At 45.9% G+C, this 25,082-nt stretch overlaps 1 protein-coding gene across 3 annotated transcripts in view; it reads right to left on the bottom strand.

Annotated features, from left to right (window-relative positions):
* ACSL6 (acyl-CoA synthetase long chain family member 6) overlaps nt 1–8,062 on the bottom strand; it is a 124,713-nt gene extending 116,651 nt beyond the window's left edge. For all 3 annotated transcript variants that reach the window (XR_012896353.1, XM_006116077.4, XM_006116076.4), the window contains exon 1: nt 7,958–8,062. Coding sequence is in view for 2 of the 3 variants with exons in the window: in XM_006116077.4 (XP_006116139.3) it covers nt 7,958–8,030 (73 nt within the window). In the remaining variant the exon portion in view is untranslated. The remainder of the gene's footprint in view (nt 1–7,957) is intronic.
* Between the last annotated feature and the right edge of the window lie 17,020 nt (nt 8,063–25,082).

Genomic DNA, 25,082 nt, shown 5'->3' with positions numbered 1-25,082 from the left:
GAGATGTTTGCTACCATCTTCCCTTGTTTCACAACATCCTAGCTAGAATGGTCAACTTTCCCTGCACTTTGACGGGTAAGGTTTTGACTCCATGGGGGCTTGGCACTCCTTCGAGGGCCCCTCCTTTAAAAAGGCTCTACTGCTTCTAAGTCCCTTGATTTAGCTACCTGGTTCATCAAGTCTGCACCTCTTGGGCAAATTTCACTCTGGTGCTCCCCATCAGCACCCTAGGTGGTTCCATAGGTGCTTCACTTGCTGGCCAGACCGTACGGCTTAACAAACCTCATTGGGAGCCTGATTTTCCTCTTCCTCTTTGCCCTCTTCTCAACTGAGAGGCTATGTCTAGATTGGCATGATTTTCCGGAAATGCTTTTAACGGAAAAGTTTTCCGTTAAAAGCATTTTCGGAAAAGCGCGTCTAGATTGGCACGGACACTTTTCCACAAAAGCACTTTTTGCGGAAAAGCGTCCATGGCCAATCTAGACGCGCTTTTGTGCAAAAAAGCCCCGATCGCCATTTTCGCGATGGGGGCTTTTTTGTGGAAAACAAATCTCAGCTGTCTACACTGGCCATTTTGCACAAAAGTTTTGTGCAAAAGGGACTTTTGCCCAAACGGGAGCAGCATAGTATTTCCGCAAGAAGCACTGATTTCTTACAGTAGGAAGTCAGTGCTTTTGCGTAAATTCAAGCGGCCAGTATAGACAGCTGGCAAGTTTTTCTGGAAAAGCGGCTGATTTTCTGGAAAAACTGGCCAGTCTAGACACAGCCAGAGTGACTCAGGACTTTTTTGTCCTTCTCTGAACTCAAAACTCAGTCAGGATCAGTTTTTGGTAACTGAGGGCCACTTCACACTGCCCTCAGGGTTACTGAGGTTTGGGTACAAGCTGTGTCTATCACTGGGTCCATGAGGCTTTCTCCTGGACACCTGCACTCCTCTTCTGCATCTGATACTGGCCATTCCTGCAGTGTTTCAGTGGTGGGTTCCAACAGAGGTTCAAACCCCTCGTGCCGAGGTATTGCGGCCATGTTCCCAGAGAAGATCCTTAACTTTCAATAGGGCTTGACAACACTGGGACGGGGCTGTGCATTGTTTTCTAATGCTTGCCCCAAAACTGAGGCCAACGCATCAGGAGAGGTGGCAGCCCTCAGGATTGGGGTTGTGGGGCCAAAGCTCAACAAACCCAGCATATCAGGAAGGATCTTTCCTTGAGAAGGCCAACATTTTTTAAAACTCTTCACTGGGGCAGGAAGTGGTGAGCTCTCAGAGGCTACCAATTCGCCCAGGATACCCACTCCCTGCTGATCACATCTGGAACGTGCGAGGGTTCCTGTATCACTGGCAGCATGCTCAGTGAGGTACATCTTTCTCATAACCCTGCAGCCACGCACTCTGCACTTGCTCAAGCATTCTGCGGCTGCCTGGGCAGCAGCTCTCTTCAAATGTCTGAGCTGTGCCTGTTACTGGAAGGCATTTCTTAGGGTCCATGTTCATTCCCTCACACCACTTCTCCAACTCGTGCATAGTCATTATGCAAATTGTAATTTCCTCAGTATATAGAAAACGTGCATTCCCAAATTAATAGTTGATTGAAGATGTACTCGAGAGGGGTGCTGACCCAGGATTCAGGACAAGACCCCCAAAATGCAACTCTTCTGTCTGGTAGCATTAAGGGCCAGTTTCAATATCCAGGGAGTCCTCTTAAAATTACAAAACAAAACTGGTTCGCTCCTCAACCCAGAAATCAGGGGAAACTAAACACCAATTCTGGTAGTAATACTTCCCCACTCGCAAGCACTGAGTCTGTGAATAACAAAAGAAAGCTTTTCTTACAAAGAGAGGTGCATAGCATGACACTGGGAAATCACAGTGGCAGTGACTCCAACGTACGCAAACAATAAGTAAACACCAATTCCACAGTGTCATGGGCAGTGTCCTTTTCCTCGGTTTCCCATGTTGTGGTGTGACAGTCCAATAGACAATGATCCTTTTAACATGCCACTTTCTGTTTCCCTCTGCCTCACTTATAGTTTGTTGTTCAAGGTCAGTGACAGCCCAGAGACCAGAAGTATGGTCAGGTGTGTTCATCTTTAGCCCCAGCAGGGTGGGGGGGCTGCTTCCAACACTGCTGCTATGCGCCTTTGGGTCCTGTTGCTTTTCAATACTGTCATTGCCATCTCTTCCACTGCTTGCCATGGCCTTCACTCATTGCTGCAGTGCCATGTTCAAGGTTTCAGTTCTTAGTAATTTCAGTGGATAGTGGAGAACCTGCTACTGCTTCTTGTTACAATGTCTTTCACCAGAGTACAGGTTGAACCTCTCTAAACTGGACTCTGGTCTGAGAGCCCCAGTGGCTGGGAGTCCAGTGGCAGGAGGGCTGGCAGGTAGGAGCCCTACTGGGATTGGGAGTTCTGGTCAGGCCAGGAGGAGGGAGGATGGCGTTGACCTCCCCTGGTCTGGCAAACTCCCTTGTTCAGGACCGGTCAGGTCTTGAGGGTGCCAGACCAGGGAGGTCCAACCTGTACTGTCCCTTCACCAGAGGTAAAACTCAGCCCTCTAGAGTAGTCTATCGGCGCTTTCAATTCTGAGTGGTCACTAAGGGTACGTCTAAACTACACGCCTCTGTCGGCAGAGGCATGTAGATTTGTTTTTTTGGCAAAGGCAAATGAAGCCGTGATTTAAATGATCGCGGCTTCATTTACATTTACATGGCTGCCGCGCTTAGCCGACAAACAGCTGATCAGCTAGTCTGGACGTTCCCCCTGTCGAATTCAAAGCCCTTTGTTGGCAACCCCGGTAAACCTCATTCCACGAGGAATAACGGGGCTGCCGACAAAGGGCTTTGATGTCGGCAGGGGAGCGTCCAGACTAGCGCGCGAGCCGACAAACAGCTGATCAGCTGTTTGTCGGCTCAGCCATGTAAATGTAAATGAAGCCGCGATCATTTAAATCGCGGCTTCATTTGCCTTTGCCTATGTGTCTAATCTACATGCCTCTGCCGACAGAGGCATGTAGTCTAGAGACAGCCTAAGAAATGACAAGGATTCTCAATTGAATCATCTATAAACACAGGAGGGAAAGGGTTAAATAGCAGCTAAGATTCTTAAAATGGAGCCCCACCACCCCCTATGACCTTTACTTAGATTTACTTTACTACCCCTCAATTAGGGCCTAGGAAATACAGTTTAGTGATACTGTAAGGCAATGTCTACACTACAGGGTTTTTGCGCAAAAACCCACGGAGCGTCTACACCTCAAGCGTGTTTTTACACAAGAAAATTTACAGTAAAACGTCAGGACAGTTTTTTTCAGTGTAGGTTTACCTCTTTCTATGAGGTATAACTCCTTTTTGCGCAAGAGTTCTTGTGCAAAAAGATGTGTGTGGACGCTCAACAGGGGTTTCTTGCGCAAAAAGAGCCTATCAGAAAAGCATTCTGTGAATGGCAATCAGAACTTTCTTGCGCAAGAGTATCAAGGCAGTGTGGATGCGCCCTTGCACAAAAGGATATCACTTTTGCGATGTGCTTTTGAGGTGTGGACCCGCTTTTGCGCAAGATGTTTTTGCGGAAGATGTCTTCCGCAAAAAGGGTCTTGCGCAAAAACCTTGCAGTGTAGGCAAAGCCTGATGGTATTTTGTTACCCCAGCATCAACAACTTAAGAGAATTTTAACCCAAAACAGCCAAAATTGATTATTTTTGCAACTTAGAGATGCTAATTGATTATTTTAGGCAGATTAGGTGTGTTTATGCAAATACTGTCTTTCCCCCAAGTTCAATAGGTGCCTGGAGAGAATTCATTCAGACCAATGGCTTACATACAGAGACAGATGAAAAATCTAGTGTAAGTAATACATACAGTGATATTAGCCCCTTTTTCTGCTTTCAAGATTTTCCATGAAGAACAATCTAATTAACCCAGGTACACTTCTTACTCAAAGTTACCCAATAATTTCAGTACATGTTAGACTATATATGGTCCATGAGCAACCTAGGTTTATTAAATTTTTATTATGAGTCAATTTTTCTAAAGTGCATAAGTGATTTAGGAGGTTAATCCAGGAATAACTAGGGGTATGTCTACACTACCACCCTAGTTCGAACTAGGGTGGTAATGTAGGCATACCGCACTTGCAAATGAAGCCCGGGATTTGAATTTCCCGGGCTTCATTTGCATAAGCCGGCCGGCGCCATTTTTAAATGCCAGCTTGTTCGAACCTCGTGCCGCGCGGCTACACGCGGCACGGGCTAGATAGTTCAAACTAGCAAGCCATTCCGAACTATCTGTACACCTCGTTCGAACTATCTAGCCCGAACTTGCTAGTTCGAACTATCTAGCCCATGCCGCGTGTAGCCGCGCGGCACGGGGTTCGAACAAGCCGGCATTTAAAAATGGCGCCGGCCGGCTTATGCAAATGAAGCCCGGGAAATTCAAATCCCGGGCTTCATTTGCAAGTGCGGTATGCCTACATTACCACCCTAGTTCGAACTAGGGTGGTAGTGTAGACATACCCTAGAACCCATAACAAGAAACTCAAACCACACAAATTCAAATTAAAAATGTGTTACTTTTTTTAACAGTGCTGGTGATTCAGATTTGAACTGCCTAGTGTTAGATTCTCTTTCTCTTGGTGTCTTCAGATATAGACTAGGGATTTAAAGGGTTATCTGGTTAATTGGTAACCAGCATGCTTACCTGGGTAACAATTTAACCAGCATTTAGCTGGTTAACCACCCCAATTAGGGATTTTACATTCCTAATCTAGACTGGAGGGTATACCCTTTCTGGAGGGTACACAAGTTATTGGACTCAATACAGGGTGATATTTAATTGCCTGTGAGACACAGAAGGTCAGACTAAGATGACCTAATGGTCCATTCTGATCTTAAAATCTATGACCTTCATATGTTCCTCCTCTGTGTGTCACTGTGGCAGGGAAAATAGCTAAAAAAAATATTTTACATGTTTTAAGTTTCCTTCCTAAGAGATTTTTCTGATGAATTTTTCAGTGTAACCACATCACATGAAGTTGTAATTGCCTGCTCACGCATTTTCTGAACTGTGGTTTTACTCTGAATGGTGACTATAAAAAATGTAGCAGCTTTAATCAACACCGTCCTGTATCCCTTCTGCGATCCTCTCAGCTGCCTTAAGGAATACAAGTGCAATTGCCATTAATAGCAGGTTTATAGTGGTGCAGGTTGCCAACTTTTTACTTAAACAAAACCGAACACCCTTGTCCTGCCCCTCCTGTGAGGCCCTGCCCATGCCTTAGTCCTTCTCCAAGCCCTCCCGCACTTTCTCCCCCACCCTGTCGCTCGCTCTCCTCATCCTCATTCACTCATCATTTTTACTGGGCTGGCCTTGGGCCTGCTGGAGGGGGTGAGGTCTCTAGTTGGGGCTGTGGGTTGTGGGTGTCCTGAATGCAATGAAAGAGGTTTTTTGCAGCAGGCGGGAAGTGCTAGGAGGAAGAGGGTATGTACTATTTACTAGTACATATATATATCCCTACCTATGTGATTTCTACTCCAATGCATCTGATGAAGTGGTTTTTACCCACAAAACCGTATGCCCAAATAAATCCATTAGTCTTTAAGGGCCACAGAATTCCCTCTTGCTTTTGCCAATACAGACTAACACAGCTACCCCTCTGAGACTTAAGCACTATGGTTAGACTAGTCACTACAATAATGGAAAGCTTGTACTAATTATAGGAAACCATTTATAAAAAATAATATTACTTTTTTCTTGGATCACTTTCTCTGGTATTTACAGTTGTTCCTATAACACGTTATAGAGTAAAAAGCCCACATAGCCCAGCAGATTAGCCTAACCTAGTGATGACCACTCTTATGCTATGATTGAAAGTCTTAAGGGAAACAAATTTGAGCATTTGCTCTGGGCTACAGTGTTCGTAATAGGTGAATCAGCCTATTTGCTAATCCTGCTTTTTTCTGAGCTTGGCCTAAGAGGGGAATCCATGCTAGAAAAATGAGTACACGCATTACAGATCACCAAGCAATGATGCAGCTGCGCCAATGCTAAGCCACTATGATCAATGCCGTTCAGACATTTATACCCATTTTTTTATCTGAAGTTACATACAGTTGGAACAAATGATCGTACTAGTGATTACTGAGACTCTCTGCTTCTATTTCTTCTCTGTGGTGGTATAAGCAAACGGGCAACAAAACTGCCTCGTCCTTTCAAAGGTCCGGTATTCATGTGAGGTCAAAATGTTGGATAAAAATAGCCCGGGGGATTACAAGGCAGAGTGAGTTCAGGCAGCAGCCTTTCGCTACTACGCAGACAGGCTCAAATCTCACTGCTCACAAGTGAAAGACATTTGGACACGAGCCTGCACTGAGCACAGTGACACCCAACGTGGTGGAGCACAACCCCAAGTTTCTGATCAGTCTGTGAGATGATGTGGAGAATGGGCTGGAGAGGCTTGCACAGCATGTGCTTTCACAGCACAGGCCAAATTCTGTTCTATGCCTGTAAATTCAGGAGTGTATCGAAGGGCTACGCTGCAATACGCCAATACATTCGAGAGTGTAACTCAGGGAAGTCTTTGGGCCTACGAAACAAGTGAAGCCCTAGCTGGCCTTGTATATATCTCTGAAGCCATGATGCCAAATTCTGCCTTTGGATACACAAATGCAATTTCCAATGGGCCAAATTCAACACTAGGCCAGCTCTGCCACTGACTTCAATGGAAGTAGGTTAAGGGCCCTGGTATAAGCAGATGCAGACTTGCTAATTTAAATGGAAGTAGCCAGAAAATACGTGAGGGAAAAATTTAGGCTAGTGATATTAGACACTCACTTGTTTCAGCATTAATATATTCGCTTGCAAAAAAGGAAACCACAGAAGCAGAGTAAATATGAGCACTAACAACTACAGCATGCTATGTCATTTCTGGTGCCTTTTGTTTGAACATCTAACCCAATGCTGCAAAGAGAGGTTACATTTAAAAACCATTCCCTCTTTGCATTTCTTCCTAATGACTGTATTTGGCTAAAGAGAAATATATTATTAGTAAGAAAATTAAAGCACATGTATTAGAATTTAGCTTTCCTTTCCCCACAAACACACACATTTGGAGTACTCTATATTGAATCTCTGTAGCAGATTACAACCATTTAAAACTAAGCCTTTAAGAGAAGAATACCTACTTCACAGAAGCAGTAATTCTTCTGCCTGATCAAACATTCTAGGTCATCACTCTTTTCAAACAAAGCAATATGGTATATATTCTCTCTAGATCGATACTTGTATATATGTTTACACACACACACACACACACACACACACACACACACACACACACACACACACACACACATGCATGCATTCACGCACACAAGAAACAGCCCTATCTGAACAAAAATACAAAGAACGGACCTAGCTAAATGAGTCCTTGGGATCACTGGAGAGGAGTTATGTAATCTTTTCAATTAAGCACACAGCTATAATTACTTTATCAAGCTGCATGAATATTTTACTGCGCTGTTTTCAGACTATGGGTATGCAGCACAATATTAAATATTCATCCATGGATTTAAATCATCTCCGCTTTTAACTGCATGTTTCTCTCTGCCCTTTTTCTCCAAAGGCATCTGACATAAACTTACTGAACTGCTGTGGGAGGGGGAAGGGTAGAGAGAAGGAACGAATGTGCTGAGTAGCTGAAACAGAGTGAAGACTGATGCACAGACAGAGGTCATTTCACAAAGGGCCTAATTTGTACAGGTCCTGAGCTGTCGTTTCTCTCTTGCTGGACTGGAGCAGCATCCCCGCTGCTGATGTAACACTCATACAGCCTAATTCTGATTTCATTAAAAAGGAGAGGGTGAAAAATAATACAGAACAGGGAGGGTGGAAATAGTGATAAATGCAGAGGAAGGGATGAAAAGGTGACATCAAGGGGGAATGGCGAGAGCTAGAGAAGCACTTACCCATAAACAGCCAGATGGAGCCACCAGACACTAGGAAGAAGGTGAGCATGCCTGCTGGATCCGGCTGCAGCATGGGCGGCCTGAGGAGACTGTGTGCAGAGTGAGGGGGGGCGGGGGGGAGACTGCAGCACGCTCACTGCAGAGATGGAGGCAGCAGCAGCAGTAGGAACTGGCCCACCCCGCCTGCTCCAAGTCACAGCATGCTTGTCAATTACTCCCACCGCATAGGATGATATTTTTAGCAACCCCCCCTTCCTCAGGGACTGCTAGCATCTTCTTAAAGGGGGCAACACATCTCACTTGGATAAGGCTCACTGATGTGCACACAAGCAATTCCCCTCCCCCTCCTGGAAATCCAGCAGAATAGGCAGCAAGAGGGAGTGGGAGGAGGAGAGAAGGATGGGAAGGGGAGAAACTTTATTTGGGGGTTTCTGATATTTTTAACTTGTATCCAAAGAATTGTCCCAGTATGGTGCCCTGCAGTAGGAAAACATCAGAATGTTCCCAGAGGCCCCAGTGGTCAGAGATGCTGAGCATGTAAACTCCACCTAAAGTCAATGGGAGCGGTAGGCACTCAGCACCTCTGGAAATGTTCACGTCTTCATCTGCAGCAAAGGATAATGCAAGAACACAGGGATTCTCCTGGTCTGTGTGAACACCTGGAGAAAGCAGACCGGGGTGTGTGTGTGTGTGTGTGTGTTAGTTATTACATCCTTTTCTGAACATGCTGGTCTCAGAAAATTAATCTCTCAGTTGTTGGGTATGAGAAGGGCTTTGTAGAAAGAGCAGAGGCAGAGACCATACTAGGGATGCTCTGGTGATGAAATCCCATGTGATGTTCCTTTGCCAATCAAAGTGTAGGAATTGATAGCAGTGACAATTACGTAAAATGTCCTGGATACACAGGGGATTCAACCTTTGATATAGCTGCATTGGGCAGTGATTTGTACCAGTGCAATGTATCCCTCTTTGAAACTGGGACAAACTGCACTGGGGCAAATCACGTCTTATACACAGCTTTGGCTGTTTATATTAGGGACTAGCACAAGTGCAGCTACGGCAGCTGTAACCAGTGTAGAATTCCCAATGTAAATAAAGGCTCATGATTTTTTGTATTGTTTTGTTTTGTTAAGGTGGAAGGAATGAGAGTAATAGGAGCTTCCCAGCAAGAGCAACTAATTCTCCTTACGTAATTCTTGCACTTCTAAAATAATGATAGAACTGCATGTTACTGAGGTTTTGGAACTGGGGGATGGCGTGCTCAGATCAAGCTGATATGGCCCCCCAGCATAGTGATGCTGCAGTGCTGGCATGCAAACTGCATCCTGCTTTATAGACTCAGAGCAGGGAGTGAGTACCAAGGCTGCAGGGGAAGCAGCTCCCCAAGAGGAGATCTGGAGCAGAGCTGCATGGGAACCAGATTTTTCATGGGGGCGTTTCACAGTTTTGAATTTTCTTTTATTCCAAAATGAAAAAACAATTTTTTAATTTCCTGTGAACAGAAATTTTATTGAAAACTTCCTTTCAGGTAGACTGAAATCTTTTGTTTGACAACCTCTAACCCTTTTGTTTCAATTATGACTTTTACATTTTTTCTATTTTATACTCTAAAATTACAAAAACAAATGAAACAAATGTTCATTATGAATGGGAGAATCAAAACACTTTCTCAGTTTTGGTTTCTAACCAAATTTGTGTTGAATGTGACACAGAGGAGAAAGTAAGGGGTGTACCCCGCAGCTCTGGCAAGAACTGGCTGAGCTGTGGCAAAAGCCAGCAGGGAGCTATTAAAAGAGCTGGAAGGGACCTGGGTTGCAATAGGACAGTACCTGCAAAAAATTTAAGTTCCTTTCACCCCTATGTGACACATTTTCGCAAAATGGCAACAACTCTCCCCAGTTATCTCTGTAAAGGCTTCATCACTTTGCCCAGAGGTTGGAAAATATTTTCTATGAGAGCTCATGGAGCAATGCAAAAATGACTCAGCACTTCCCTACATTTCAAAGTCAATGTTACCTGCCGCTTGCATGCTCATTGAGATCTCAAAACCTCACACTCTTTCTTCCTTCTCATTATTCGATCATATTAAAATCCTTCACGTCTCGGAGTCAGTCAGATCCATCACTCATCTCTGGAACGAACACAACCTACCTGCTCAGCGTCAACTGTAACCGCCAAAAGCTATATCTGTGTTCCAGTTGTGCTCATCACCAAACCATTCCAATTTCCTATTAATCTAAATCAGTTGACTTTGTACCCTCCCCCCTTAAACTACGCACTGACGTGGGTTACAAACCAAATGATTTTCAGGTTGTTTAGTAAGATACTAATTTTCCACCCTGTTGACTGTAAATGGAAAAAAACAACCCCTCACCAACTTGAAATTCAGCCCCCTCTCTAACCCTTGGGTGTGTTGTCTGCATGAGGTTCTCCTCTCTGTCTCCCAAGGAACTACTCTGCTAACCTCTCCCTTGAGCACCACTATAAGATGGAGGGGAAATCAGAGATGGGAACGGCTAAACTGTGCTTAAGGGGGATAGGCATTGCCTCTAATATGCTACTCCTTCTCTAAATTCTCCTCCAGTCTGTTCCATGACCAGATAACAGTTAAGGCAGATTATATCTGCACCGATCTCCTCTTCTACCCAACTTTCTAGCTGTCCTCACCTATCACTTGTCTGTGCAGTTGATGTAAACGACCACTCCTAATATTGTAATACTATGTGGTATCTCATCAGTTGAGTTCTATGGGTTAACCAGGAATATTACACAGAACATTCCATTCTGCTAAACTACCAGCACTGCTAGACCGAAGGCACCGAATGCATTACAATAACCCTCCATGTTATCACTCAGTCTCACCAAATAATCTCCTTGATGGGAGCTGGATACATACCTCCATTACACACGTCTGTAAAAAAAAAAATCCCCATTATTAAATTAACCTGTTTCCTGAATGCTCTTCCATTGCTCATCTTCTGGAGGAAAACGGCTAAACCCAGACTACAGTTCTTGTCTCTATTTATTTTAGGATACAATTAGCAGACTGCATTTCATAACTTAAAGCACTGCCAACATTTCGAATCAGAAGTCCAGGGATGTCACCCACTATGTAACATTTAAAGCATGGGTAGATTTTGATAAGCCATCAAGTCAGGAGAAAAAAACAGGCCTTTTCCAAGTAAGCAATGGCTTAGCAATTGTGGAAATCTCAGTTTAACAGGAAGTTACTTAATTGCTGAGAGACTCAGTTCTGATCAGGCAGCATTTGTATGTGGGTAGAACCTCCATTTGCCAGGATGTCTCAAATTGTAGAGAAATTTTATTTACCTGATATTTTGTTTCAAAGATACATTTTTTAAAAAGGGAAGCTGACAATTAACCACAGAATTTAGCCACAATTTGCAGTTTTAAATGTGTCTGGGGTGTAGACGATTAACTAATTAACCGATAAGCAAAAGCTTATAGGTTAAAGCTATAGACTACACACATTTCCTCCTTTCTTCCCCAACCAGAAATTTTTTTAGCAGGCTGGCCAGCAGCCTGCCTCAGTTCTGGCTCATGCCAGGTCCAGGACTTACCCCACTATGGCCCTGCATTTAAAGTGTATTAGGAGCCGGGTGGACAGTCATCCCGGCTCAGTTCCGGTTCACGCTGGGTCCGGGAGCTCAGAACCCTCTTACCCGAAACAGGAGTTGCCACCACCCTGCACTGCTGCCTCTTTATCAGAGGCAGCAGCACAGAGAAACAAGAAGCCAGTCCACAAGAGGAGCTGGTTTTTAAACTGGCTCCTCTCGTGGACCAGCTCCTGCCTGGCACCCCGACCTGCTGCCAGACCCACCCCAGAGACTACAGAATAGTCGACTAACCGATAAGAATTCATGAGGTTACTTGACTATTCAATTAATTGATATTTAACATCCCTAGTTTGTGCTAAGCTTAAGGGAAACTTGCTGAACTACTCCTGGAGCAATATACCCAAGAAATGGCTTTTCTATATTGCTTTGAGAGCTTTATTAAAGTAATATTTGTAGAACTACACTTGATTAAAATTAATGAATATTCAGTCGTCTTCTATGATGCAGGAAATGTACCCGGGGAACTTCCATGGGACATCACAGTTCTCTCCCACTCTTGTATCAGCTGAGTTAAACTTTTAGAATTGACCTTGCACCCTGTGATGATTCACAGAATCTACAGTCAGAATAATCTGACACCTTGCATATCAGATCATGAAACTTTCCCAAAATAACATCTGTTTGAACTAGAGAATACCACTTTGAAAAATATCCAATCTTGATTTTTAAATGTGTAATGATGGCGAATACATGACTATCCTTGGTACATTTTTCCTGGGGTTAATTAACTGTTAAAAAAAGTTGTGCCTACCTTTCAGTCTGAATTTAACTTCAATTTCCAGTCACTGAATTGTTATATGTTTGCCTGCTAGATTTAAGAGCCTGTTAGCAAATCTTTGTTCTCATCTAGGTATACAAACTATGATCCAATCATCCCTTAACCATTTCTAATGCAGATAAACAGATAGAGCTCCTTGGATATATGGCATATTTTCCATTCCTTTCATCATTCTTGTGGTTTTTCTCTGAACCCTCTCCAATTTGTCAACTTCCTTCTTGAATTTTGGACATCAGAACTGTGGTCACCCCTGTGCTAAATATAGAGCTAACATAACCTCTCTACTCCTCCTCAAAATTCCCCTGCTCAGAAATCCAAGAACAGCATTAGTCCTCTCAGCCATGGCAACACATTGGATACTTATGTTTTCAGCTGATTATGCACCATGAACTTTTTCATAGTTCCTTATCATGTACATATAGCCTACATTTCTTAGTCCTACTTACATAACTTTACAGCTGAGTATATTAAAAGGCACATTTGCTTGCTTGTGCCCATCATACTTAGCATACCAGATAACTCTGTACCAGTGACCTCTCCTCTTCATTATTTACTGCTTCCTTAATCTCTGTGTCATCTGTAAATATTATTAGCAATGATTTGGTGTTTTCTTCCAGGTAATTATAAAAAACATTAAATGGCACCGTAGGGCCAAGAACTGATCCTTGTTTAACCACTAGAAACACATCTGCTCAGCATTAAATACTTTGTTCTCCCATGGCACCTTCTCTGTGATGATCTCTGAGGCTACGTCTACACTGGCACCCTTTTCCGGAAATGCTTAAAACGGAACAGTTTTCCGTTATACGTATTTCCGGAGAAAGCATGTCTACATTGGCAGGATGCTTTTCTGGAAAAGCACTTTTTCCGGAAAAGCGTCCATGGCCAATGTAGATGCACTTTTCCGGAAAAAAAGCCCCAATTGTCATTTTCGCGATCGGGGCTTTTTGGCGGAAAACACTACTGTGCTGTCTACACTGGCCCTTTTCCGGAACAGTTTTCTGGAAAAAGGACTTTTGCCCGAATGGGAGCAGCATAGTATTTCCGGAAAAGCGGCTGATTTCTTACAGTAGATCATCAGTGCTTTTCCGGAAATTCAAGGGGCCAGTGTAGACAGCTGGCAAGTTATTCTGGAAAAGCGGCTGATTTTCTGGAATAAGTGGCCAGTGTAGACACAGCCCAAGTGTTTCACCACACAATAAAAAATAAAGCCTTCTAAAATTAGAGTAAGGCAGGCAAATAATATTATCCTCAGATACAGATGAGATTCAAGATCATTCAGCTACATAGCAGAGTTATGAAAAGGTCCTTCATCTCCTACTCTTTGGATGTGAACACTAAACCACCCTTCAATTCTACACGGGACAGAACAGCAGCAATGGTTTCTTGACTTCTTGGCTGTGTCTAGACTGGCCAGTTTTTCCAGAAAATCAGCCGCTTTTCCGGAAAAACTTGCCAGCTGTCTACACTGGCCCCTTGAATTTCCGCAAAAGCACTGACTTCCTACTGTAAGAAATCAGTGCTTTTTACGGAAATACTATGCTGCTCCCATTCGGGCAAAAGTCCCTTTTGTGCAAAACTTTTGCGCAAAAGGGCTAGCGTAGACAGCTGAGATTTGTTTTGCGTAAAAAAGACCCAATCGCGAAAATGGCGATCGGGGCTTTTTTGCGGAAAAGTGCATCTAGATTGGCCACGGATGCTTTTCCGCAAAAAGTGCTTTACAGGAGCAGGAAGATGATGAAATGAAAATAAGCAAAAAGAAAGCAATCCATTTCTTCTGATAGCCCACTTCATTCTTCCATTTCTCACCACTTTCCTTGCTTTTCTTCAGGTCACATCTGAAACACTATGTAGGGTAGAGTGTGTAGATTTTTTGTTTGGTTTGGTTTTTGGTTTTTTTGAGTGGGAAAGTAGATAGCAGACCAAACCAAGACTAAATTGTATTCGCCATTGTGTCCTCCAGGACCAAGGACAGAGGTTCAAGGGAAAACAATTGCTTCATGTGGCATTTCCTCCTTCCCAGCTACATTAGTTTATGATAAAAGGGAATGGAAATGAATCTTTACTTAGTTACCTTTGTGCTTCAAGGAGGTAGTTCCTCTATTTGCATTAACCAAGCACGGATAATCAGGTTCATCATCTCATTTTGCATCTAGTATTAAAGGATACCACGCAAATCAAAGACAATCTTCACTGCTGTAGGCAAGAGAATCCTGGGAGACAAAACTCTTAATCAGTGTGGGTATGTCTACATTACAAAGTTAATTCGAACTAACAGCCATTAGATCGAATTAACTTTCATAGGCGCTACACAGGCAGACCGCTAGTTCGAACTTAATTCGAACTAGCGGAGCACTTAATTCGAACTAGGTAAACCTCATTCCACGAGGACTAACGCCTAGTTCGAATTAAGTAGTTCGAATTAAGGGCTGTGTAGCCACTTAATTCAAACTACTGGGAGGCTAGCCCTCCCCAGGTTGCCCTGGTGGCCACTCTGGGCACCACCAGGGAAACTCTTCTGCCCCCCTCCCGGCCCCGGAGCCTTTAAAGGGGCACAGGCTGGCTACGGTGCCCGTGCCAGGTGCAGGCCTGTCAGCACCCAGCCAGCAGACCCTGTACCTGGCACAGCATGAGCCAGCCACCTGCTGCCACCCAGCCCTCCGCCTCTTCCCGGGACCAGGCTGGCGGCTCCCAGGAGCCTGCCCGGGGCTGCAAGAGGCGGGCGCCCACCTGGTCTAGTGCAGAGATTGTGGACCTCATCCACAACCACCACACTAAGCACAGGAAAGTGGCCATCTAGGGCAGGATAGCTGCCAGCCTGGCCACCCAGGAGCAGGTTTGCATGAAAATCTAGGTGGTCGAGTGAGATCCCGACCCTGAGCCCTGAGCAAAGAACATAAAAACATAAGAATGGCTGTACTGGGTCAGACCAAAGGTCCATCTAGCCCAGTAGTCTGTCTGCCGACAGTGGCCAACACTAGGTACCCTAGAGGGGATGGACGGAAGATAATGACCAAGCCATTTGTCTCGTGCCATCCATCTCCAGCCTTCCACCAACAGAGGCCAGGGACACCATTTCTACCCCCTGGCTAATACCACTCCATGGACCCAACCTCCATGACTTTATCTAACTTCTCTTTAAACTCTGTTCTAGTTCTAGCCTTCGCAGCCACCTGCAGCAAGGAGTTCCACAGGTTGACTTTGCTTTGTGAAGAAGAACTTTCTGTTATTAGTTTGAAGCCTGCTACCCATTGATTTCATTTGGTGTCCTCAAGTCCTTCTATTATGGGAACTAATGAAGAACTTTTCTTTATTCGCCCTCTCCACACCACTCATGCTTTTATAGATCTCTATTATATCCCCCCTCAGTCTCCTCTTTTCTAAGCTGAAAAGTCCCAGTCTCTTTATCCTCTCTTCATATGGGACCTGTTCCAAACCCCTTATCATTTTAGTTGCCCATTTCTGAACCTTTTCCAAGGCCAAAATATCTTTTCTGGGGTGAGGAGATCACATCTGTACACAGTACTGAAGATATGGCATACCATAGTTTGATACTTCCCCTCCTCCTCCTTCCCCTGGCTTCCCCATTCCAGCTCCCTCCTCCCCTCTCCCACCCTCTGTCTTCCCCTCTCCCACCTCCTTTTCCCAGTCTCCCTGAGTTTTGTTCAATAAAGAGAGTTTCTATTTTTGAACACACGTGTCCTTTATTTTGTACATCAGGAAGGGGGGCTAGGGAGGCGTAAGTGGGAGGAATGGGGTACGAGCCCCCGATGGGGTGGCTCTGCAGGCTCCTCGAGGTGGAAGCTCTCCTGCAGCCCCCCGATTGACACCCCCTCCCCCGGATGGCAGCCTGCGGCAAGTGCAGCTGGGCTGATGGCCGAGTGCTGTGATGTGCCGAGTGTGGGCATTCAGGGCACTCCAAGCCAGGACTGCTTTGCTGTCCCTCATCAACCCCTGAGAACTGTCTGTCCGGGGTGGGGGTCGGGTCCCTTTAAGCACAGCCCTCGGCTAGCCTGAGGCAGCAGCTCCATGCTCTAAGTCCTAATCTGATGCCCTCCAGCACTGCTTCCGGCCAGCCTTAACCTCGGTTCAGGGTCCACTCAATGTGGACATGCTAGTTCGAATTAGAAAAACGATAATTTGAACTAGTTTTTAGGTCTAGATGCACTAGTTCGAATTAGCTTAGTTCGAATTAACTAATTCGAATTAAGTTAGTTCAAATTAGTGCTATAGTGTAGACATACCCTGTAATCCTACAATGCAGAAAATCCTCTAGCTCCAGGAATCCTGAGAGACATAAAGAGGACCTTCTGTATAGACTAGTGATGTGAAAACTATTCATCTCATATGTCAAACCCATTTGAAAGGCAGGATGTGGCCCTTTGTTGCTGCATGGAACATGCAAGGTAATGAATGTGTAAAGTAAATTTTTCTTCTTCTCAGGGAGGTTCAGGTTTGGAGCAGATGCGGGTGGGTGAAAGGGCCAGTTTGGCAGCATAATATTTATTTTTGCTCAGTAATACTTTTTTGTTTACAAGAAATGTAAAAAAAATACTGAGTCAAATCTTTTCCCCATAAAAGTCCCTGGAAGTTTTGCAAATGACTTAGTTGGTACTAGAATAGGGCTCAGTGGAATTTTGTTACTTGGCAAGTATTACAATAGCTGCTATATTTGCTGCCTCTGAATTGATAGTTCCCAGCTCTAAATGTGCTGGAAGTGCCTGGGTTGAAGAGAAGCCCCAGATGGGGCAGCTCTGTTAATGAGGGCCCAGCTGGGGGCTATTTAAAGGACTCCTGGAAGGAGGGGAGAACTGACTTCTGTTCTGGCTGGAGAGCAGTAGGGACCTGACTGCTAGGGAAGGAGGAGGCGGCTTCCTGGAGATAGAGCAGTGCTGGGGAAGGCAGGCAGGCAGGCAGGGCTGGGGAGTCTCTGGCCAAGTAAGCCCCCGGCTGCAAGGCCAGAAGCTACTAGGGCTGTGAGAGGCACCAGGCTGTGAGAGGCAGCCACATTATGCAAAGGGCAGCAGGTCCACACCCCGTTGCCCGGGATGAGTGACCATTACAGACTGCAGTCTGCCCCAGAGGGAGGAGATAGAGGAAGACTGGCAGTGGGTCACTGAGGCAAGGTGGGTGCAGGGGAACTGGGTGTTCCCTGGGAGAAGAACTGGGAAGTAGGGAGGAGCCTGGAGCCTGGAGTGGAGTAAACAACCTCCTCCCCCTCCCCCAGAAGGGGGCGCAGAGAGACTGGATTGGGCACTGCTGGAGGGCAGTGTCCTGAAGAGGACACCGTGGTGAAAGAACAGCACGGGGAGATACCTGCCGGAGGAAGGCGCCCAACAACAACAAGCTAATTCCCCAAGGCAACTAGCTGAAGGCACCGTGCTGGTGAATTGACCCCATTACAGAAGGAGTCAGAACTTTACCTTGAAATCTAAATTCCTTTGCCACATCCACAAATCTTCACTGAAGAGCTGGGATGGGAAAAAAAGAATTCTCTGGTGACATTCACTATGAGAGTGCCTTAGGAAGAGACCGGCCCCTGTTTCTGCTACAGCTTCTTCTGCTTCTGTGTTGTCATTCCTAGCTACTTTTTCCACCTGTGGAAAAAAGGTATTGGCTGCAGGGCATGTTTTCCAATGGACACAGTAAATACATTAGCACACGGGCTTTTGACTGGGAACGGGAGACATGTATCTCCTAAGGATGTACAAATCAAACATGTAACTCATGTATAGTATAAATATCAGTGCCATTTGGAAAATCAAATATGGCTGGAATCCCTGAGGAAGGAGCATTTGGTCAGGCTAATCTATTTTGGAATGGCTCACTCCTGCTGCTAAAAGACTAGGTCAAACTGCTGTTGAAAGGTGCAGTAGGCAAAGAGTTTGCCACCATCTTTCAAAAACTTTCCCATCATGTCATGTCCTACTTACCAGTGACTAGATACCAAAGTGCTTGTCAAGGAGCCTTCCTTTCATCTCTTGTCCCCGGGTTCTTGTCACACAGACAGAAAGCAGAAGACTAGAAGTCTAATGTGCAGGTGATGCAATGTTTATTGGGGATGGTTCCAAGCAAGCATAGCCATCACTCTATATGCCAGTAGAGTCTGTTTCCTGAGTTTCATTCCTAGCGCTGATCCTGCAAAGCCTTTACCCATGTCCCCATTTCCACTTCTCCCTTCTTAGCAGGGCCCAATATACCTGTGGCTATGTCTACACTGGCATGATCTTGTGCAAAAACTCTTCCAGAAGAGAGCGTCTACACTAGCATGTGCTTTTCGCAAGAGATGTGCTTTTGCGCAAGAGCATCCATGTCAGTATAGATGCTCTCTTGCGCAAGAAAGCTCTGATGGCCATTTTAACCAGAGGGCTTTCTTGCGCAAGAAATTCATGTTGGCTGTCTACACTGGCCTCTTGCACAAGAACAGTTGCACAAGAGGGCTTATTTCTGAGTGGGAGCATCAGAGTTCTTGCGCAAGAAGCACCGATTTCATACATTAGAACGTCAGTGTGCTTGCGCAAGAACTCACGGCCAGTGTAGACAGGCAGCAAATTTTTGCGCAAAAGCAGTTGCTTTTGCGCAAGATTGCACCAATGTGTAGACAGCCGCAGTGCACAAGCCTGCTCCTGCCCCTTGCAATTCATGGGCATGTCCATTTTGGAGGACATTTGTGTGGCAACCTGGTACCACCTCTTTTGTATCTCATGTTAGGAATAAGGTTATGCACTGACCAAGGCCAGGCTGTTCTTTGGCTTTTCATGTTTCTTATGCCTCTGTTCCCTTCCCTTCCCAAACTGTTGCTTGACTTTGGCTCGAGAGAGAAGCCAGGCAGCCTTCCAGTATATGCTCATCTATTAAACTACCATACCCATTAATGCTTTTAATTCTATCCCTTATCTTTTCTCATTATACTAATAAACCCATCTGGTGGGGCAGAAGCAACACACAGTGCCTCGGTTCTTTGTTCACACATTAGCAAGGATGTACGAGTATCCAAAATCAAACCCAAAATCCTGTCTCGGGCTAACAAACAGGCCTATATACTAACAGTGCCCACTAGGGAAATTTTGACAGTTTCTAACTATTTTGGTGCCTGCTATAAGATGCCAAGGTCAGCCCTAGGGTAAACAAGTGTAAAACTTGGCTTTATCGGATGACATTTGCAGTCACTAACACCAGAATGGAACTGAGAAGCTTGTGTGTGTGAGATTGTACCTTCCTACTTCACTACTTTCTATAGCTTCCATTCTCTTCCTCTTTTAGCGTTTTTGTAGCCCAGATTATACGTCTGGCAAGTTTCCTTAAGACAGAAAATACAAGCGTGTGATTTTAACCAGATAGCTGACAATTCAGATCAGACCTTTGGTGGGAATAAGAGCATAACAGATTAGACCCGTCTTTATTTATCAGTTGTGAGCATATGCCTAGCCAGTAAGGATACATGTCTGCATGGCGACGACTCGGTTCCCTCTGAACATGCAGGGTCAGGCGCTAAGGACTCACTCTTTGTAATATAGATTGTAGGATGAAGAACACACTGATGTGCTAGCTAGTCCATGTAAAAATATGCTTTTATTACTGTTATTTCGTCCTACACTCAGGCCTGCTGATAGGCAAAGGGGGCAACTGCCCTGGGGCCTGGAGATTCAAATGGTCCAGAGTTCCAGGCTGCTGCCACTGAGGCAGCAGTTAAGGTTGGAGCCCTGGGTCCTTTAAATTGCTACTGGAGCCCCATGTGATGCACTCCAGGCATTGCTAAGGGCAGCTAGCCCCTGCCTTGCCCTTTCTGCCTGAGGCCCTGCCCCACCCCACCCCCAGACTTGCCCAGGGGCCCGGCAGCTCTATCAGCCTGGTCTCTATTCTCCCCACACACTTTTTGTTTTTGACCTACCTTGAATGTCTTGTTTTATGAACCCCCAAACAAGTGTGTGGCTATAGGTGTCGGTGTGATTACTGATGCGCTTCAAGTTACACATGGGCTTAAATACTGGGGGTAGGGACCAGAGATGTAAAATCCCACTTAACTGTTTAACCAGTTAAGCGCTTAACTTGGATCCTGCACTGGGGGAGGGGAGTGGTCTGCCCAGGCTGGAGAAGTCCCCGATCCACACCACAGTGGACCCAGCTAAGCTGGAGCGGACCCCTGCCCATGCTTCCCAGTGAGGTCCATAGTGCCATGGGCTGCTCTGGTCAGGCTGGGCCTACCGCCCTGCAGGTGGGGAGCTGTTCTGGCCAGGCTGGAGTGCCCACAGAGTGGTGCAGTGGGTCTGGCTGGGCTGCAGCAGCCCCCTGCCGGTTAACCAGTTACCGGTAAGCATCATGCGATAAGGGTGATGTTTACCGGTTAAATCCCTAGTAGGGACTGTCTTATTATTTGCCTGTCCAATGCCTGTCACAAAGAGGTTAAACATAATATTTAAGCTGGTTAGGTTTCTGGGTGGTACTGCAATAATGGTATTAATAATGTCACTTTTAAGGCAAGAGAAATGCCAACAGGGCTGAGCGTGGGAATGACAAAGGAGCACTTTTGATCATTTTAATTTTGCTTTCATGTTTTTTTCCAATCTCCATAGTGAACTCTTTCGACCATAGCAACATTGGCAGGGTCGTGTGAGGACTGTGTTGATTAATGTGAGGTTTCCTGACAGCTGCGGCTGCAAACCCATCCAGGGCTCGAGATGGTTTTGGTTTGAAGGCAAGGCAAAACACTTCCATGAGCATTTTCACTGTATCATCTTGAGATCAGCTGAATCCTGGTCAAGCTCTTTTATTATTATTTATTCTCATTTTATCTTCCCTCTTATTTTGGTCTCTTCTACCCAATCACAGTACAAAGTACAGGTTGGACCTCCCTGGTCCAGTCCTGGATGAGGGATTTTGCTGGATCCCCTCCCCACTACTGATGCACACAATCCCGGACAGGCCACTTGCCTCCCAGCTGGCTCCCCCTCCCCTGCTGCCAGCCCCACTGCCCTGACGGTCACACTGTCCCCCTCCCACACCCGCCTTCCCTGCTAAGCCAGGCAGCCCAGCTCCTAGCAAACTGGGCTCCTGGCCCTGTCAGTCAGCTCCACTGGTCCTACCGTGTAGCCCAGCTGGGTGGTGCCAGACAGTCCAGCTGCGCGGAGACCAGCCATCACCCTTCCACCAGGAGTCTCTGGTCCTGGAACATCCGTGGTCCTTCCGAACCATGGATGTTGCCATATCAAAGTCCCAGTTTAGAAGCTCAACCTGTAGCTGTATAAAGCTGCTTGGAAGCAAATCAAGACCTCAGAGCAAAGTAGGACAGAACAGCTGTTTAATTGAGTAACCTTTCATGCTTGCATGCTGTAATCATGGCAAGGCAAACAGAAGACAGTCAGTTTAATCTTGTATGGCTTAGAAGATGTGCAGATTTTGAGTCCAAAAAAGCCTTGTCTATATTTTGAGCCTGATACTGATCTTGTTTCACTGGTGTCATTTGGGAGTATTGAAAGCAGTGAAATTACCAGTGTGTATCTAGAGGGTCAAGTCCATTATATATTTATATGCAAAAAATTATAACATTCTTTTAACTATAGCATTCTTTTAATTATAACATTCGGCCTTTTAATTAGGCAAAAGCGCTGCTATTTGGATTTGGATAATAGAGTGACACAGATAGACAATTATCAGAGGGGTAGCCGTGTTAGCTTTTACAGATAGACAATGTGACCATAAGGGTTCTGGATGGGATATTCAAAAGTGTCTTAGGAGCACAAGTCCTTATACCTATCAAATAAGTTAAAGAGACTTAGGCACTTTTGAAAATTCCACATCTGTAAGCTGATATTAAAATTGGTATTAACACCTCAGTTTTAAGAAGTTACAAACTCATGAATCTTAATGCACTTCAGAATAAGATTTGGTAGGTATGAGGCGTTTTTATGCTGTATGTATGTAGGCAGCTCACATAAAACAGGCCTTATTTTATTCATGGGCAACTAAATGTAAGAAACTGACTTATCACCGATAGTAACCTGTTAGTATGGCGTTGGGTCTTGTGGATCAAGCCTGCTTCTATGTGGCGGAGGTATTTATGTAACAACACTAAGGCCTTGTCTACACAACCAGGGGCTGTCGACCTCAGTTTTGCAATTTTAGCTAGGTGAATAACGTAGCTCAAGTCGACGTACTTAGGTCTGCTAAGGGATATTTAAAGTATTAAGAGAGAACGTATTCTCGGCCACTTCTGCTGGCATGATGCAGATTCACACAGAAACATACTCTGGAAGGATTTGGGAAATGACAATGTTTTAAAATGGTTGAAGGTCAAAAAATGCCCCAATATCTATCCTTTCTTTTGAATTAGAAGGGGAAGATAGTCTGTGGTTAAGGTACTATGCAGGGATGCAGGAAATTTATAAATTAAATTCCTGACTTTGCCACCAAGTTCTGGAGTTATCTTGGGCAAGTTACTTGATCTCTCTTTACCTTCATTCCCCACCTATAAAATAAAGATAATAATTCTGTTCTCCCATCTTTTATCAGTTGGCTCTATTTAGATTGTATGTTGTTTGGGATAAAGACTTTCACAACTATCTATTAATTAACTTCTATTATTGTTATTTAATCTCATTTTATCTTCCGTCTTAGTTTGGTGTTCTTTTCTACCCAAGCACAGGAATTCACCCTCTGTGGCAACTGACATGAAATGGCACTGAACAGTCATCAACATTCATATTCATATTTTGCAAAGCTTTGGTATGATGGAGAAGGTCAGTAGTCAGCCTGTACTTCTGGGTCTTGATAAACACATTGCAGTTTCAGTTTATCATGAAGGACCAGCAGTGGTCATCATTAAAGGCTCTTTGCTACCTCAAAAAGGTCACAATGCTCATAAAGGTCAGTGGAAATCTTTCCATTTACTTCAAGGGGCCCTGGGATCAGACCCTGAGGGTACATCTAGACTACAGGCTTTTGTCGACAGAAGTGTCGCAGGCAGCACTGCGAGCTGCAGGTGTGTGGACCCCAGAAAGGGCCAGGCTGCCCCTGGCTCCACTGTTGCCCATGGGACCCCACTGTGGCTGCACGCTACCTTTGCCTGCTTATCTGTGGGCTGGTTGGTGGGGGTGGGGGAGTGGGCCGCATGGCCCCCTGGGCACCTTGGGGTCCCTGTGCAGGTCACACATGGCCTTGCTCCTGGGACATCCCCTTCCTCTGGCCTGAGGACTGTTGGTCACTGCTCACAGAGGAGGGCACAGCCTCAGGGACAGTATCTGCATGGATGACTGACCACCTCTCCCTTTTTGTGTTCTCCACAGTCAGGACTGAGGGGTGAGCCACACCACCCATGCCAGCTGCCACAGCCCCGAGGACCCAAAAGTGCTCCAGGGTCCAGGAAGGGTCCAGGAAGACCAAGATCCACGAGGACACTGAGTGGTGGAACCATGCCTGGACCCAGCTCATAAAGCGGTGCAGTACCATGTGTGCTGTCATGAGAGAAATGATGGCACACCTGCTTGATGTCGCTCCTCCCTATCACTCTCTTGTCCCCCTGCTATGCCCATTCCCCCTCCATCTGCCCCCCATGCAATGCCTCTGCTCTTTCTCCAAGCAATGCCCATGCCACCTCCCCAAGTGATGCCCATGCCCCCTTCTCCTGCCACCTCTGCCCCTGCTCCAGCTCCTCTCCCCCATGGTCCCTGGACTCTCCCAACCCCAACTCTGAGGTCCCCCGCAGCTGAGGCAGCACATCTAGCCACCCCCCACACCACTCAGAGACCCTCCTCCCCCTACAGGTTATGAGCCCCCCTCTCCCTGCACACCTTTTTTTAATGAAACTTAAAAACAGACTTCATTGTGTTGAAAAACAAACAGGTGTTTTTATTGAGAGGTCAGGGAAGGGGTAAAGGGAGGGATTGTGCTGGGAAAGGGATGGGGCAGCAAGCCAGAGGCCTTGGGGAGACTTACTGGGGTCCTTGAGAGAACCTCTCTCTCAGGGCCTCCGGGATGAGCACCCCGGCCTGATGGGCCTAATGGATGGCAGCTGTCCATGGCTGCTCGAAGACTCTCCCCTCATGGCTGGCATTTGACCCTCACCCCAGGAGGCAAACCTCCCACTTCCTCTCCACAATGTTGTGGAGGACTGAACCTGCCACGACCACCTTGGGGATGTTGTGCTCCCCCACATCCAGGCAGGTCACCAGGCACTCGACCTGGATCCTGGCCCAGTTCAGGCGGGCATTAAATTGGTCCCTACTGGGGTCCAGGTGTCCTGTATAAGGCTTCATAAGCTATGGCTTGAGGGGGTAGGCTACATCCCTCATGATGCACCATGACATCTGCACATCCCCAACTACTCGGTGGGGGAGGAACGTGACTGCCTACAGTTTCCCATAAAGGCTAGAGTTCCAAAACATACAGGCATCATGTGCCCTGCCTGACCACCTAACACAAATGTCTGTGAAGTGTCCACAGTGGTCAGCTAGGGCCTGCTGCACCATGGAGAAGAAGCTCTTCCGATTAATGGGCCGCTCAGTGTTGTGGTGTGCGGATCGGTATGTGGGATCCATCTATGGCTCCAGCTCAGTTCAGGAACCCCAGGGTAGCAAATCTGGCCACGATTGGGTCCAGGTCTCCCATATGGATGGCCCACCACGGCAGGATTGAGTTGATGGCCCTCACAACTTGCAGAAGGAGACAAACAAACACACAGAACTAACAGAGAATGAGAGAGGGCGTGCTTCAG

The sequence above is a fragment of the Pelodiscus sinensis genome, chromosome 17 (assembly GCF_049634645.1).
Source record: "Pelodiscus sinensis isolate JC-2024 chromosome 17, ASM4963464v1, whole genome shotgun sequence".
NCBI lineage: Eukaryota > Metazoa > Chordata > Testudines > Trionychidae > Pelodiscus > Pelodiscus sinensis.
The sequence above is the reverse complement of the archived record's forward strand: the minus strand, read 5'-3'. Positions and strand labels throughout refer to the sequence as shown.